Here is a 15,629-nt window from a genome sequence, read left to right as displayed (position 1 = left end):
GTAATGAAAATGGACCAAAAGAATATTACACGCTGAAACTGCCCTCAACAAATCTCAAAATGAAATTAATTTCCATTCTCCCCATCTTAATTGGAAAATTAGTAAAAAGGCCATCAACCAAGAGGAACTGAAAAATCTTTGTTTTATTAATACCGAAAAACACAAGAAAAAAAAAATTAATCAAAATATAGAATGAAAAGGAAGAGTACAGCCCTTTAATCATCGTCCGAATCGCATTCATGATCATGGTGGTGATGGTGATGATGGTGATGCCCATGTCCATCGTCTTCGTCCTCACTCTCTGTTTCGGTCTCATCGTCCTCGTCATGGGCTTGAACCTGTTTGCCCTTGTTGGCGGCGTCTTTTCCTTGTGACCCACCAATTGCCGCCGCAACGAATCCTTGTTTGCGGATAAGCTCCATTTGACCGGCAATTGAATCCTCATCAGGTTCGGAAATATCATCCTCGGGCTCTGGTTCAGGAGGCAGTGCCGACGCTTCTTCGATGTGCAACTTTACGTCCTGCTGTATGTCTGCTCCGATGTAGCTGTCACTCTTCACGAACAAGGTGAAAGCATACAGGCCGGCTTGATTGGGTGCAGGGAACTGAATACGAACTACCTTCCCCGAGGTCGTGACGTCTGTCACTTTGACGGGAGGTACCAGGATACGGTTCGAGTTTGGATCCGCAAGGAAAATCCACCAGCCAGGGCGTTTTCCGCCAGGGAAATGGGGTGCATGTACTTCATGGGCCTTCACCTCGCTCTCCTCCTTCTTTTTCTTGCCGGACAACAATAGATCTACTGTGTCAATTTCATCCTCTTCTTCCTCTACTCCAGCGGGTACTTCGCCCTTGATGTGTCCATTGGCTGCCGGCGTCGAAAGTCTAAGTTTGACGAGAAAAGTAACAATGGCTCCTGGAATGATAATGTCGTATCCGGCAACCTTGAAGTAAGCTTTCACCAACTCCACGTGCTGAAGCCCCTTCATCACTGATGTCACATCTGCACTGTCTCTTGGTTCAAGCTTAAGCATAGCGTTGCGATCGTCCTCTCGAATTTCTGCGAGTTGTGCAATCGTACGGATTGGGCGCTTGCGGTTCTTACACACCCGCAAAAGCTGGGAGTTGAAATGAGGGAGCTGTAGGAGTTGTGGATCTTGAGGGTGCAGAGCTTGGACAAGATACTAGAAAAATCAGGGCGAATCAGTTTGCTCCAGAAGAGCACAGCTCCTATAAAAAAAAAACTCACCTGTGAAAGCTCCATGCAGTGTGCACTTGTGTCGAACCAGTTATGCGCCAGCGCGATTTGCAAAATTCCGAGAATCAAATGAATCGCCTTCTCCACAATTATCATTTGATCTAACACACCAAGTAATATTTAGGGTCAGATATAAATAATCGTCTGCAGTTCATCAAATAAAAACACACCTTTTTCCAACTCGGTGTCCGAAACCTTTAGTCTCAGCATATGTGCATATAATAACACAAGTGCCTTTTCGGCAGCTGGAGATGCAAACTAGCGAGAAATAGAAAACTTAGTAGATATAAAGAGACTATGGACTGCGGAATCAATACCCGTTCATTAATATCCATCTTTTCACCATAGCGGGTTTCGAGTTCTTCCTCTACTTGCTCCTTCAATTTGGCAAGCGCCTTGTTGTTGGTCGGCTTGGAATCGTAAAGAACTTGATATTCAACGGAGGTGGACAGAACCGCAAGTAAACCTAAAAGAATCTCTATCATCACACACGCTCAAAAGAGATTTTATAATATATCCAATTCACTTACGATGTACCGACGAATTCTCTCTTGTCTCTTTGAAATATCTCGACATACTGGCATTCATGATCTTATCCTTATTGTATTTTTGAGAGCCGTACCACCAACGACCCACGAGCACAGGCAGTAATATTCCGAAGCCAAGTGCATATACACCAATAACAAAAACATTGTATTCGGCTTCTACTAGCCACTTAGGTAGTGCGATTCCCACCGTGAAGGCTAGATTAAAAATCCGAGTTTTGTCAGATTAGCTGAAGCTACATTGAATTACGATGGAAAAGTAAGTACCTTGTCTTCCATCGGGATGACCCCACTCTTCAAAGTTCTTTCGCATTTCCTCGTTGGTTAGTCTGTAACGTATACATATATTTGTTAAACTATCCTACCGAGAAATCACTCAACCCACGTACGCTTTGTGTGCCTTGTTTATCTCCACAAATTTGGTTGCTGCCTCCTCTTTTAAGTCTTCTGAGACCTTGTCTGGATGCCATTGTTTACTGAGCTTTTTATAGGCTTTACGAATCTGTGATTCTGTCGCTCCCTAATAAATTTCGAGATGACATTAGCCAATGCGCACCATGAAGGTATCGTAATGGGCGACCAAGCCTCACCTCGCTAAGTCCAAGAATCTCGTAAGGATCCCATAACTTTAGTTCAACTTTGGTGTTGGCAGCACGATAAGCGAAATAAGAAAAGAGAGCCCAGCCGATTGAAACAAGTAGAAGTCTACACATGTAGTGGATTCTTTAGCAAGCTATTCCAGCGTAGCGTTTTTAGTCAATTACCTTTTTAAAATCTGTTTGGACGAGCCGCGGAGGCGTTTCTGTCGAGCGCGTTTCTCCTTGCACTCGGTACAAGGACACGTTAATTTGTCCTTCTTGGAATCTTAGAGAAGTGAAAGATTAGCGATCGAATCTAAATCACAGCTGTGAGGGCCAAAATCACACTACCTTGAGAGCCATAGGTGAAGAGAGAATATGTAGATGGAACGAGGAAGAGGGCTAGCAGTGTCAAACTAAAGTAATTGAACGTAGCCCCATTCTCGTCATAGTTATAGTTCGCCATGGTGTGTGGAGTAAAGGAGTGGCCGTTTTAATCTTTTCCCTCCCTTTTTCACTTGCTAATCTGTTGTAAGCTAACGAAGCAATTGAGAGGTAATAAAGAGAAATAGAGCAATGATATTTTTTATCCCTTGCCAATCAGCTTTCGCCACAGACTCTTCGAATTTCAGATAGGTACAACACATGCTTTCTGACTTGAAATCTACATCTAATTTATTTCAACTGGGGGATTGAAATAAATAAGGTGTCAAGGATGCAGTCAAATTATTGTATAAGATGAAATAATAATAATCACACAACAAATAAGTTTCTATACAGGCTTAATTGAGATCACACATATTCTTCTCGATTTCAATAAAATCTCGCGTTATTGTTTCCTGCTCTCCACACGGAGTATCTGGTTTGCTTTCAACGGGCGGACTTGAGGCAAGATCTGCAACATCAAAATCTATAAGCACATCGTCTAGAGGTATAACGTCAAGTGGTAACTCCTCCTCAAATTCTGATTCCCCAATTTCTTCCTTCACATCAGTATCCAGTGGTTGACAAAGTTGAGCTCTAGGAGATTTTCGTTGGTGAACCGCAATCCATCCTTTTCGTCGCGGGCTAGAACGTTTTGCCCATCTAAGTGAAGGTATACGAGGGGTAAGTTAAAGTAAAAGACAGAATGATAACAATAAAATGTAGGAAAAATTACAATTCAAGCAATCGCCCCCGACCCTTACTTGCATCGTAGGAAGCAGCTGGAAGAAGTGTTTCAATCATTTGATATACTTCTACTGGTTTTGGCATAGTGTATTCTATGTGTAAAAAAAATTGCATGCAATGAAATGATCTGACAGAAAGGAAGAAGCCATTAAATACTTGCCTTCTTGAGACCAGAGTTCAGGAGGGGTCTCAAAATCAATAATTACATCTGCGCTTCTCTGATGTCTCATTTCAAAGTCGTCGCCCTATTTCAAACCACACAGCTTATTTTGGATGATCAAGAGTAAAAAAAAAAAGTAGAACGCTACCTTCTTGAACATAAGTAAAATCTCTTTCGACACCCTGAAATGCGGAGAAACACGGTCAAGGTTCGCATTGTTGATGCATTTCTTATACCAAACGAGGTTTTCCACATATTTACAGTCTAAAATAATAAGACCGAGATCTCGTTACAGACTGTTTGGCGGAAGAGTAAAGACAAAAAAACTAAACGAAACCTACCATAGAAGTCCATCACCTTCAACACCGAATCTTGTAGTAGCTTATGAGTCCACACAAAAAATATACCACTTTTAATATACTGAGTCGTCTTCTCAATTATAGAGGCCTAAAATCAAAGCATATAACATAAATGCATCAAATATAATTGCAATGGCAAATCTTGACTACTTACAAACATAGGAATGGTGAGATAGCAGTTCCCATCATGGAGATCATCTTTAAGGTAAAAATCCCACGGTGGGTCGATTAGCACACCCTGAAAATCGAAACGCTCCTGCCCTGCTTCAGTGGAAATTGTATCCAAGTTCAGACTAAGCATGTCATCCACCTCCAGATAACTATATATCATAAAATTGAGCAACAACTCGTTTAACATTTAGTAGTTAGATAGTTACATGTTTTCACTCAGTTTATTCTTGTCCCCCATGGAATTCAGAAGAGATAATGGTGTAATCATCTTCACCCCCCACTGCGCAGGTTCTTTTGGAATAATGACTTGCAATGGATCGGGGGCCTCTATCCGTTTTGGTTTTACCTGACACATAAGAGAGTAAATACAAATCCCCAGGTAATCAAATGCATATATATACCTTGTAGAAAGGAGAGAAGATACTGGAAAAGGATCTTTCTTTCGGCTCATAGGTGTAGGTCTCGGGGGTAGGCACTTCCCAAGCCTTTGAAACGGAACGGAAATCCCCTGTGCGGCATATGACGGGTACAAACCGTCTACAAGCTTGAGGCAGATGCGCATTCACACTGTATGGCATTCCATTTTAAACATTAGCTTTAAAAGGGACTACAGTATATCAAATTTTACCTTAAAAATTGACGGTACTCTTCCAATCTTGAAGACATATCAAGCCGCGCAATGAATCTTCGTTTGCGATTCTCCAATTTTTCTTTGTAGGATTGGAAAGAATCGTCGTCATCATCAATATAATTTTCTCCAGGCATCAGAGGGCGCAAGTTTCCACCGAGCTTGCGCTGTGAAATGGGTCGAGGAGACGCATTTGCTGACGTACTTCTAGCAGCTGGAATTCTCCTAACCCGCTGAGGGATGCTCTCGCTAGTATAAATTAAAATACGTTATATTGTAAACGCTCGGAGATCATAAGAGATGGATACTTACCCGCTTCGACCATGAAACTCTTTCAACCATTCATTCACATTTGCCTCAATCTCCTTCACTTCAGGCGTTTGCCAAGCGTCACTTAATTTACTGGTAGCAACCTCTCCTCCCAAGTTACGTGCCTTATTCACCATCTGGAGCTTTCCTTCTATCATAGCATAACTTTCATCTTTAAGTTTTCCTTGTTCAATCAATTTTCGGTAGTAGCTACTGCATTGATAGCCAGCCTATGGAAAAAATTTAATAGAGAACTATGACCATCTGGATTGATACTTAGAATATTCAATATTATAAATACTCTGTGAGGGACTCCCATGCTGAAGATTCCCCATGAAGATCCAATTCTATAGCCCTTCTCTTTCCATTCCTCTAATCTCTTCATGAATGCATCGTGGTCTTTCTTGGTAAAACTGCCGTTGATCTGATATTCACCGGGATCTAAAGACAGAAGAAAATCTCAAGCCATTTATAACATCAAAAAAAAAAAAATCGACGGCTTACCGACAAACCGGTAGTAAAACATTTCTGCATTTGAATATCGAGCCTCCCAGGCTTTGATACGCGCCGGAGACCAATCTTTTACTTGATCCCGTGTGAACATGTCCTCACCACCTTTGACTGGCGGCTTTTTCTTTGTGGAGAGGGACGGAACCTGCGGAAATTGATTTTCTTTCTCACTAGTCGAAGCGACGAAATTGATCTGATCATCTTCAACAATGATGGTATTTCGCAGTTGTTTTTGCTGAATTAGGCAGTTTTCTGAGTCATCTATAGGCTTTTCCTTAAGAACGGCTTTGCAACTAGATGACTCAGTAGATTTGGAGAGCTCTTGCTCCTGTGAAGTTTCTGGACAAATCGTCGGATTGTCAATATCCGAATCCATTCTATCAGGCTAATAGATCGTATGCAAAAGAATTAGGAGCTTCCCTAAGAAGACTGCAAGCATAAAATTTACTGTCTCTGATTCTATCATCGTAAAGTCCAGCGAAGAGTCGAAATTTTCCTTGAAACTGCCTAACATGGCCTCAACAGATTCTTCATTGGCAACTCCTGTTATTGACGAGCCAGTAGCACTAACAATTGCTTGAGGTTTATCATTTCCCAAGCAATTATTCACGTGATTATTGAGTTCACTAATGAGCACACTGTGGAAAGTTGTATTGCACACAGGACATTCCCCTACACTTAGTCGCTCCTTAAATGAGATTGTGTCATTAGGGATCATCGTACTAGATGTTCCGATCTAAGAAAAATTAAGTAGGTATTAACATTTACAGGATGACAATTAGATGAAAATATAGCTAGATTCTTGGGAGTACTTTGGCTCGCTTGAGAGGCGAAGAATCTTGCAAATTTTCTCGGTCACGTTTCCATAGATTCTACAAGGGAATAAGTACAGAACAAAAGTAGAAGAATATAAATAAACTATGTAATAATAGAGATATCTATTTCAGAAGGAGTTGGTAAAAGTCTCATATAAATTACCTCTAAAGTATTAGAGGGTCTGATTTCCAAGCTCTTTTTCCTCAGAGAAAGCGACAAAGGTTTATTTCGTTTGGGAATCATTTTCTGATCTACATCTCCTATAGGAAACAAATCTTTACTTTGATCAAAAGGTAACGACATAAAATGAGCTTCGACAGGAAAGGCTGAATGATTCCGCGCTGGAATATTAGAAAAAGAAACCCGAAAGAAACCGCGTTGAAAAAAACACGAAAAATTAATTAAATATACTGACGTAACTACTTTAACGTCATATACTCTTTATTAATTTAAATCTACCTGATTTGATATTTTACAGATTCCCACTCAGAGAAATGCCATCGCAAGATCGTCACATACATCACCTGGACAATATTTTGCCCGTGGACAAGATCCCAGATCTTCGACTCCAAAAAAAAATATGAGCATGATATAGAGGATGCAAAAAAACAGACACATCGCGAGTCGAGTTGGATTGCGCGAGTTTTAATTATTACTATGCGTGATCATGTATTAATGCCATTTCTAAATGGATTTTTCTGGGGCATCGGCTCTCATATTCTAAGAGCTGCAAGAGGAGGAACCACTGCAGCGCGAATTGCCAATGAGAAAGGAAAAGCAATCGAAGGAATTAAGACCTGGATGAGAGGAATCTTTAATTTTCAAGCTGTGAATAGAATTAAATCTTGATGTCTTTTTCCAATTATTACTTCTCTTGATCACCCATTGTGCAAGCTGTTATTGCTAGAGTCTATGTTCTGAATGTATTAGACATGGATGAGCTCCTTTTTTCTCATACTCACCTCTTGTAAATAAGAAATTTTTTTAATATATGGCTGCAAAACATTGATATTCATATTTTTACATAGTAAGGGAAGCACTGATTACATATCATTTTGATTTCAACGTGAATTATGAATAAATAGGAGATCCACGAGGTATTTCATTTATATATATGATTTTTCTCATACCTCGAATACAAAATAATATATTAATTTGTGCAAACCAAAAGAGATGCTTACCATGAGAATGTTATTATTACTAAGCCTTTCTGCAAATAAGATCACTTTGGTTGAACAGAGTATACAATTGTTGGGAAGCTAACTTGAAGTTTAGTATTAGGGTAAATTAGCTAAGCCACCATACGATTCAGAATTTTTCTACCCTTCACATATCGGATTTAGCACACAGGACGCGTTAAAATCTAGTAAAGTCAATCAGAATGAAGAAGAAATACAAAACTAAATTCCCTGTGGTAAGTATACTGCCCTACAAACATTCTATAATATGAAAAACACTATATTATCTATAATTTCGTCATTAAATATATTGTTTTTTTATCGAGCAACCAAATAATTGTAAATCTATTTTGTAAAATGTATTAATTTCTTATATATTTTTATGCTTATTAGGCCCGTATCAAAAAGATTATGCAGATGGATGAAGATGTAGGAAAGGTGGCCCAAGCAACGCCAGTTCTGATCTGTAAATATCCTTCTTTTTTTTAACACAGTAATACAATATACAGTCTATCTATTTTACCTTTCTGTAGCTCTTTGCGGTTGAATTATTATGCTTTATTAATATTGTTTTTGATGTTAATAGCCAAAGCTTTAGAACTCTTCATGCAATCCCTGATCGATGAAGCTTGCAAAGAAGCGCGAGTGCGAAATGCGAAAAGGCTCTCCGTAGCCCATTTGTAAATATATCTCTTTGATTAATCTCGCTTTCTCCCATTAATCTTTGATTTAGAAAAAAAACTGTCCTTTCTACAGAACAGTTTGATTTCCTTAGAGACGTCGTAGCAGATATTCCTGACCCATCTGAGAAAGCGACTGAAGGGTCATCGGCTGCTGAAGATCAGCAAGAAGGAACCGGAAAGAAAGGCAGTCGACGGAGGTAAGACTCCTCTATCTTTGATTTCTTTTTTTTTATTGCTGAGAATTTATAATATCACAGGAGAGTGAAAGAGGAAGATCCTATGGAATAGATCAGAAGCTGTATTTTTTTTTTACTTGGTGTAAATATGTCAGTAATTTTGTTTATGAGCATATGAAATGAGCGGCAATGAAAAAGAATGCCATTCGGATTAATTAAGAACCTACATTTTGTGAAAAGTTAGCCTGAGAGAGCGCATTGAAACGAAATCTCGCTACTAAAAGCTAAAAACTAACAAAACTAACAGCATACTATTGCTGAAATCTAAATTCAGTTTATCACTTATTTTTGCCACTGACAGTCACTAATTGCAAACACTGTCACAATCCTACTAGGAACTCTTTAACTCTTTGCAATTCATCGAAAATGGCATTTTACAAGCAGGCGGGGGAAATCGTGGAGAAACTACTCCGACGTGAGGGAACAATCAAATCACTCACCCTGTCTGATAATGTTAAAGATAAAAAACGCATGTATGCACTCATTTGTGAAACTCTAAAATGTAAGTATTCATTTAGAGTGGATACATGAATTCATTTACAACATGAAAGAACCAAAATATAGACAAAACTGTTTTATCCATGATAATTGACAACTCCAATATATTGAAACATGAGAAAAAGGTAAAACCTCTTCTATCTTCTAATCTATCGATCAATTTTATTAAAGCCTCTTATAGATATCACGAGGAATTGCATTGGCTATGATACATGATCTTCTTTTCACCTCACGAGGCATTCAATGTTCTGACAGTTACCCCGCAAAGCAGTCTATAATGCGACATAAAACTCGACTTCGCGCTGAACTTGTCAAAGCAAAAGTAAAGCTACAAATTAAATCAGACGAAGATTTGATTTCACAAAAAGCAAAAGACGCAGGTACACAAAGAAATATTCCCTCTTGTTATCTTATTTATATTTTATATTTTATTACCCTCATCATAGCCAAGGTGCCCCGGTATATCAGAGTAAACGCGCATAAAACCACTGTCGAGAAAGTAATAGAGCGATTTCAGAAAGAAGGCTATAAACTCGGTGAGCCACTAAAGGATTTGACAGAAGTTCCGTAAGTCGGAAGAACCCGAGCATATTTGAGCTTAACTTGACCATCTTTCTCATTTCTACTATTAGACCAAAAACAATAAGGCGAGATTTTCACCTCTCGGATTTGCTAGTACTCCCCGCAAACACCGATCTTCATGCACACCCACTTTACCTTTCCGGGGATATAATCCTCCAAGTAGTACCTCCCTCTTCCTGTCTTACGCTAACACCTTTTGACGATTTTTCTTGTCATAGGATAAAGCATCTTGTTTCCCGGCCACTGTGCTTGCTCCCCCTCTAAATTCATATGTTATTGACGCCTGTGCAGCTCCAGGAAACAAGACAAGTCACCTCAGTGCAATCATGCAAAACACGGGAAAAGTAATAGCATTTGACCTAGATAATCGAAGACTAGGACTTCTTAAGCGGATGGTAGGAAAAGCAGGCTGTCAAAGTGAGTATACATGTGGGATATCCTATATAGGTTAGGATTTGCTAACGAATTATTTTTTTTCTCTAAGATATTGAGCCTATCTGTGGATCATTTTTGGAAGCTAATCCCGAGGATCCGAAATATTCCAAGGTAACATATTCGTCATGTTATCCTATTATTTTCATTATTTCCTATAATTTGTTTTTAAAAACAAACAAAGATCGAGTTTATCCTCCTTGATCCCTCGTGTTCCGGTTCAGGTATTATCAGCAGGCTAGATCACCTAGTTGATGAAGAGGACGAGCAGGGCATGATTGAAAACGATACCAAAATATCAACTGACTTTGAAAAACGGCTACAGAGCTTGTCTGAATTCCAACTCTCGACCATTCTACATGCTATGAAGTGTAATATATAAACATCGGTATTTGCCTTTCCAACTTTCTAACTGAGCAATAATTTTATTATAGTTCCAAAGGTGAAAAAAATTGTCTATTCAACTTGCTCGGTGCATGCAATAGAAAACGAACACGTTGTTAAAAAGGCTCTAGAAAAGGGAGAAGAAAAAGGATGGAAGCTTGCAAGAAGACAAAACGTTTTGCCGACGTGGGAAAGAAGAGGAATTTCGGAAGAGCTTGGAAGAGAGGGAGAAGAAGCTGATGCACTGGTTCGCTGCATGCCTGCCCAGGATTTTACAAACGGCTTTTTTGTCTCATGTTTTGTCAGGTCAGGTGGCGAGGACTCAAATACCAGGGAAAGTGAAAAACGAGTTGAAAAGCTCAAAACGAGTGAGAGAGATATTGAAACTTCCAGTCAAATGAAAAAGAAGTCGAAGAAACGGAAGCGGCTATAGAGGATCATATCCTGGCTAACAAGTTTTAATATATAAAATTTCAAAAATCGAATTTAATTGTTCCCATAATTTGTGGCTTATGAGTCCATTTTCCCCAAAAAGACGACGACCAAGAATCGCAGTCCTCACCGTTTTTCTCAAGGGGGAATGCGCGTCAAGTGAAGTACTTGCTGATGGCGCGTCTGCCGACACCCCTTTCTATCAACAATTGAGCCGCGGCGCTTGTTTGCGCTGCGGCAATTTTTGGAACAACCTAGATGCATGCAATATATCACGTTTAAACAATAAAAAAGATAATGCAATTATAAGTGTTGATTATTATTATAGAGCTAAAACTGGAAGACTGATTGCGCATATCCAAATTTATCTACAATCTAAGGAATACATATAATAAAAACAGGCGAGTATGAAGTCGAAGAACATGCGTTATGGCTCAACTTTTAAACTAAATGCTTGTTAACTAATAACGCCGTTATCCATTTTGTTCACTTTAAAGCCCTAATGCAATCAAGGGCACTACTAACAACACTCCAACTGCTGCATGTGACGCGCCGCTTCTCTGTGTTGATGTCGCTCCCGGTTGCATTGTCATTGTAGCAGCTCCACTGGGGGCAGGTACAGTCAAGCTCGGAGCAGGCACCATGCCTGTTGAACCTGTGTTTGATACACTGCCGGGAGCGAGATCAGTCGCCCCAGTAGGACTTGGTGAGCCACCTGGAGCAGCACCTGCACCAGCTGCCTTAATGGTAAAAACGTTGCTATAATTGATATCTGGCGGATTCCCGAGCGCAATGGAATATTGGCTTCCCTCTGGGAGATTTGCCGGGATATTCCAGGCGTAAGATCCTGACGCGCCGTCAGCGCTATCCGTGATGACTGCTACTTGTTGAAGTGCTCGAGGATCTCCTTGCATGAGCCTAAGTATTTCATACAGGTCCAAAACTTTAGTTAGTGTTATTCCAACCTTTATATTTTTACACATACTTAATTGGCAGAGGCCCAGGCGTCCCATTTGTCCTTGAATATCAATTCAAAAAAGAGAGAATAAAGTTAGCGTTGTGGAATTATATATCAAATTACATTCGTGAGTGTATACCAAACAATTTGAACTTGGCTCCCAGCTTGCCAAACAGTGCCTGTAATCGGCTGCGTGACAAACGGTGCAGCAGCAACGACTCCCACGAAAATAAGTAGGATAATAAAAGAATTTTTAAATGGCATTTTTTTCTTATTTTCTGAGAGAACTTTGAAGAATTTGAATACAAAAGAAATAAAAAGTACCAGCTTGTAGGCTTTGAAAATATGAGGATTGAAACACTGGCCCAATTTGATCTGTGCTCTCTGAATTCATGCTTTTGCCAATTCCAAGCCTTCTAAGCGAAACAAGTTCTGTACATGATCGGCGGCATACGGAGGATTATTTATAGTTTCATTTTAAAAGGTCATTAGGTCGTGCTCACCGCCATGAGAAAAAAAATTAGCCTCAAAATTATTCTAATCGAACCCTTGCAACTTTTCCGATAATACATGCAAAAGCCCTTCTAAAATAGCCCAGTTCTAAACCACTTTAATATAGAGGTTTGTTGGAAAATTGCGCAATTTTATTGTTCCTATCGAAAACGCGTATCGACCGAAAAAAATTTCTCTAGATGATGACGAATGAACCCGGAGTGGTGTTTAGTAAATTTGTTCTGGTGACGCTAGCCCTTCATTCCCCACGAATAACAAAAAGTTGTACCATCACGTTGGTGTCTGTTTTACTCTGTTGATATGTAACGTAGGGCAATTTTTATTCCATGTTATAAAGAGCCAGGAGAGCATTTTACATTTCTGGATAGGAGTTCTTCATAGTGCCTATTGGATTGGATGCGTCGAGTTTGTGTCCTACAGACACTACAATTAGCTTGAACAGCATGTGCTGAGATTTGTACATTTTAAAATAGAAAATGTGAAGACCTAGTTGCACCCGCAATCCAAGCAAGGAAAACGGGTATTATAGTCTCCATTGCACATCACTCCGCCGTGATATCGAATCTTTGCTTGTACATATCCTGGGAAAATAGGTCCAGCATTAGAGTATCCCCATAGACCCGGGGGGCATTTCGGTATAGGCACATGATATCGTCACCCATCTATTTGAGCAACGCTTAGCGCTTATCCTCCAAAAAAATTATTTGCTCGGATATTAAGTCACGACCGTAAACTTCTATATGTTGTTAATTAACTATTGACTGGGATATCCCGAATATCTATTCTCGGCCCAATTGAAATATTAATTACCGTTACACACTCGGAGCAAAGGGCAAAGAACCAAAAGGAAAAAGAATTCGATGATGTATAAAAAAAAAGTTCGCCCAATTTCTTTTTCTCACAAACGGAGTGTAGGCAGCTTTCACTCGAACTTGAGAGCTTGATGACGAACAAAAACTTGGACGCTATGAACAAGGAAGAAGTGGAGGAGGACATGAGAGTGAAGGTAGATAGCAAGGTAGATGAGGACAATGACTGCTTTCTCACTGATGAACAACCCAGAAGGCGTGTCACAGGGTTCGCCTGGCTCGTCGTTACCGCTGTAGCTCTTGGCGGTTTTCTCTTCGGATATGACACGGGCATTGTCGCCGGTTCACTTCTTCCCATAGCCCAAGAGTTCTCGCTCAATCATGTGCAGCAAGAGTTGGTGGTGGGAGGCACTTTCAACGTTGGTGCGATCGTAGGAGCAGTATCTGCTGGTGCTTCGACAGATCGATTTGGGAGAAAACCATTGACGCTTTTATCTAGTGCTATGTTTATTATTGGTGCTGCAGTCATGGCTGCTGCTCAAAACTACGAAGCATTATTAGCTGGGAGATTTGTGATTGGACTCGGCGTAGGATTGGCCTCACATATTGTCCCTATATATCTAGCTGAGTTATCACCCAAGTTCATATCCCATCCTGTTTTATTATTACAATAATATTCTAACATATTTATGATATTAGGAATCTGCGTGGTCAGTTGGTGACTATGAATGTCCTATTAATCACTGGAGGACAGCTGGTTTCTTATCTGATCGCAACTGGTCTCACCAACGTACAAAATGGATGGCGCTGGATGATGGCTATTGCTGGAGTTCCAGCTCTGCTTCAGCTTTTCAGTATGTTATATACTCACATAATATCGGCTATTTGACGAAATAATAGTGGTATACTCATATAAATATAGTTCTTCCATTCTTCCCTGAAAGTCCTCGTTTCCTCATCAAGAAGGGTAATGTGAAGCTCGCTCGAAGTGCATTGGAACGAGTATATGGAGAGGAGGTATCAGAGCGCTTTATATCTACTGAAATCAAAGCAATTGAAGATGCGGTGCGAGCAGAGGATGCTACAACCTATCTGGATTGTTTCCGGAAAGAAGGTCGTTCCCTATTGGTTGCGTGCAGTTTACAGGCACTTCAGCAGCTGAGTGGATTTAATACCGCTATGTATTATTCTGTCAGTTTCAACAGTATTAGTCTAAAAAAAGGTTTTTTTAATACTAATTATTTTTTTTTTCGAAATTAGGCCACTATCCTGCGCATGGCTGGATTTTCCTCAAATCAAAGTGCTACGTCGTTCTCAATTTTGGTTGCGGGAACGAATATGCTTATGACTGTGGTTGCTCTCCTTATCCTCGATAAAGTCGGCAGGCGCAAACTTCTTCTCTCTACTATGTGGGGAATGATAGTTGGACTTGCTGTCATGGGTGGTGCATTCGTACTAATCTCAGGCCTCATAGTGGAACAGTCCACATGCGCTGCGTACGCGACCAATTGTGGTCGGTGTCTACAGGACACCCGCTGCGGATTCAGCGTTGTAACCAACTTGTGTGTGGATAAGAACGCAGGAGTGGAGCTTTATGACACTTGTCCTTATACATCAAGCGTGGGTCCTTGGCTAGCGCTTGTTAGCTTAGTTTTCTATGTGGCATCCTATGCAATTGGACTGGGGAATATACCGTGGCTGGTTCAGAGCGAGCTGTTCCCATTAGGAATTCGTGGAAAGGCGTCCAGTTTTGCGACCGGTAAGTAAATAGTGCGGAATCATGCATACAAGAATATTTATTCACTGGTTTCCTGAATAGCTACCAATTGGGTGTGCAATCTTATTATCAACGTTACTTTCCTTACTCTTACGCTCCGCATCACCGCGTCAGGAACGTTCTGGTTGTACGCAGGTATTGTCTCGCTCTTTTGGGTGTTCCTCTACTTTATTATGCCGGAAACTTCTGGTAAAAGTTTGGAGGAAATGAAGCAGCTTCGAAAATGACGAACATTTCAAATTGGACACTTATGAACAATAATTTAGTTAGCTATACACTAATCATTAGCCATTGTATTGTAAATACAAGGCAAAATATACTCTTTTTCCATACCAACCGAAATCATTTTGCTGGAAAAGGTGATTTCAGTTTATGAGACCACTTAATTTTATTATACTATTTTGATAAATATGTTGACGACACTTAAAATAACTTTCCGATGAATTCGGAGTTTATGGCTGTGCACTGATTAAATGCAATTTTGGTAGAATTTTTCACTCTTCATAGTTATCTTCTCTTCATATTCTTCCTTCCTTTAAGGAAATCATAAGCGTGAATTTCATCGACTTAAATTTCTTGAGTTCTTTTCCATAGTTTTGGCCCTCTTCTTTGAGCTTCAGGGTGCGAGCGTCAAAGAAATCTC

At 40.0% G+C, this 15,629-nt stretch overlaps 7 protein-coding genes across 7 annotated transcripts; 4 read left to right on the top strand and 3 right to left on the bottom strand.

The window, feature by feature from the left end:
• Nucleotides 1-215: 215 nt before the first annotated feature.
• On the bottom strand, nt 216-2,847 carry VTP21DRAFT_1297 (uncharacterized protein; the record flags this gene model as incomplete). Its single annotated transcript, XM_069391368.1, has 10 exons — nt 216-1,184; nt 1,250-1,359; nt 1,429-1,516; nt 1,576-1,724; nt 1,789-2,001; nt 2,071-2,132; nt 2,193-2,323; nt 2,394-2,508; nt 2,568-2,667; nt 2,733-2,847. 10 exons carry the CDS (start codon nt 2,845-2,847, stop codon nt 216-218), a joined length of 2,052 nt encoding a protein of 683 aa, XP_069251418.1.
• A 316-nt stretch (nt 2,848-3,163) lies between these two features.
• On the bottom strand, nt 3,164-6,807 carry VTP21DRAFT_1296 (uncharacterized protein; the record flags this gene model as incomplete). Its single annotated transcript, XM_069391367.1, has 15 exons — nt 3,164-3,467; nt 3,541-3,643; nt 3,712-3,796; nt 3,860-3,975; nt 4,053-4,158; nt 4,225-4,390; nt 4,448-4,587; nt 4,643-4,808; nt 4,870-5,118; nt 5,182-5,408; nt 5,480-5,619; nt 5,683-6,073; nt 6,137-6,424; nt 6,501-6,560; nt 6,667-6,807. The coding sequence occupies 15 exons, from the start codon at nt 6,805-6,807 to the stop codon at nt 3,164-3,166; spliced, it is 2,682 nt and encodes an 893-aa protein (XP_069251417.1).
• Nucleotides 6,808-6,998: 191 nt separating this feature from the next.
• On the top strand, nt 6,999-7,353 carry VTP21DRAFT_1295 (uncharacterized protein; the record flags this gene model as incomplete). The annotated part of the gene is made up of 2 exons (XM_069391366.1): nt 6,999-7,046; nt 7,117-7,353. The coding sequence occupies 2 exons, from the start codon at nt 6,999-7,001 to the stop codon at nt 7,351-7,353; spliced, it is 285 nt and encodes a 94-aa protein (XP_069251416.1).
• Nucleotides 7,354-7,885: 532 nt separating this feature from the next.
• On the top strand, nt 7,886-8,653 carry VTP21DRAFT_1294 (uncharacterized protein; the record flags this gene model as incomplete). The annotated part of the gene is made up of 5 exons (XM_069391365.1): nt 7,886-7,918; nt 8,076-8,148; nt 8,269-8,362; nt 8,416-8,562; nt 8,623-8,653. 5 exons carry the CDS (start codon nt 7,886-7,888, stop codon nt 8,651-8,653), a joined length of 378 nt encoding a protein of 125 aa, XP_069251415.1.
• Nucleotides 8,654-8,967: 314 nt separating this feature from the next.
• Nucleotides 8,968-10,930, top strand: VTP21DRAFT_1293 (uncharacterized protein; the record flags this gene model as incomplete). The annotated part of the gene is made up of 9 exons (XM_069391364.1): nt 8,968-9,103; nt 9,166-9,224; nt 9,281-9,479; nt 9,546-9,666; nt 9,732-9,840; nt 9,900-10,098; nt 10,166-10,227; nt 10,298-10,484; nt 10,548-10,930. The coding sequence occupies 9 exons, from the start codon at nt 8,968-8,970 to the stop codon at nt 10,928-10,930; spliced, it is 1,455 nt and encodes a 484-aa protein (XP_069251414.1).
• A 490-nt stretch (nt 10,931-11,420) lies between these two features.
• On the bottom strand, nt 11,421-12,151 carry VTP21DRAFT_1292 (uncharacterized protein; the record flags this gene model as incomplete). Its single annotated transcript, XM_069391363.1, has 3 exons — nt 11,421-11,847; nt 11,915-11,947; nt 12,027-12,151. 3 exons carry the CDS (start codon nt 12,149-12,151, stop codon nt 11,421-11,423), a joined length of 585 nt encoding a protein of 194 aa, XP_069251413.1.
• Nucleotides 12,152-13,343: 1,192 nt separating this feature from the next.
• Nucleotides 13,344-15,213, top strand: VTP21DRAFT_1291 (uncharacterized protein; the record flags this gene model as incomplete). The annotated part of the gene is made up of 5 exons (XM_069391362.1): nt 13,344-13,849; nt 13,909-14,063; nt 14,132-14,400; nt 14,470-14,968; nt 15,029-15,213. 5 exons carry the CDS (start codon nt 13,344-13,346, stop codon nt 15,211-15,213), a joined length of 1,614 nt encoding a protein of 537 aa, XP_069251412.1.
• Between the last annotated feature and the right edge of the window lie 416 nt (nt 15,214-15,629).

The sequence above is a fragment of the Calcarisporiella thermophila genome, assembly GCF_041956535.1.
Source record: "Calcarisporiella thermophila strain CBS 279.70 unplaced genomic scaffold VTP21scaffold_11, whole genome shotgun sequence".
Taxonomy (NCBI): Eukaryota; Fungi; Calcarisporiellomycota; class Calcarisporiellomycetes; order Calcarisporiellales; family Calcarisporiellaceae; genus Calcarisporiella; species Calcarisporiella thermophila.
Note: the sequence above shows the minus strand (reverse complement) of the source record. Positions and strands in the feature narration are given on the sequence as shown.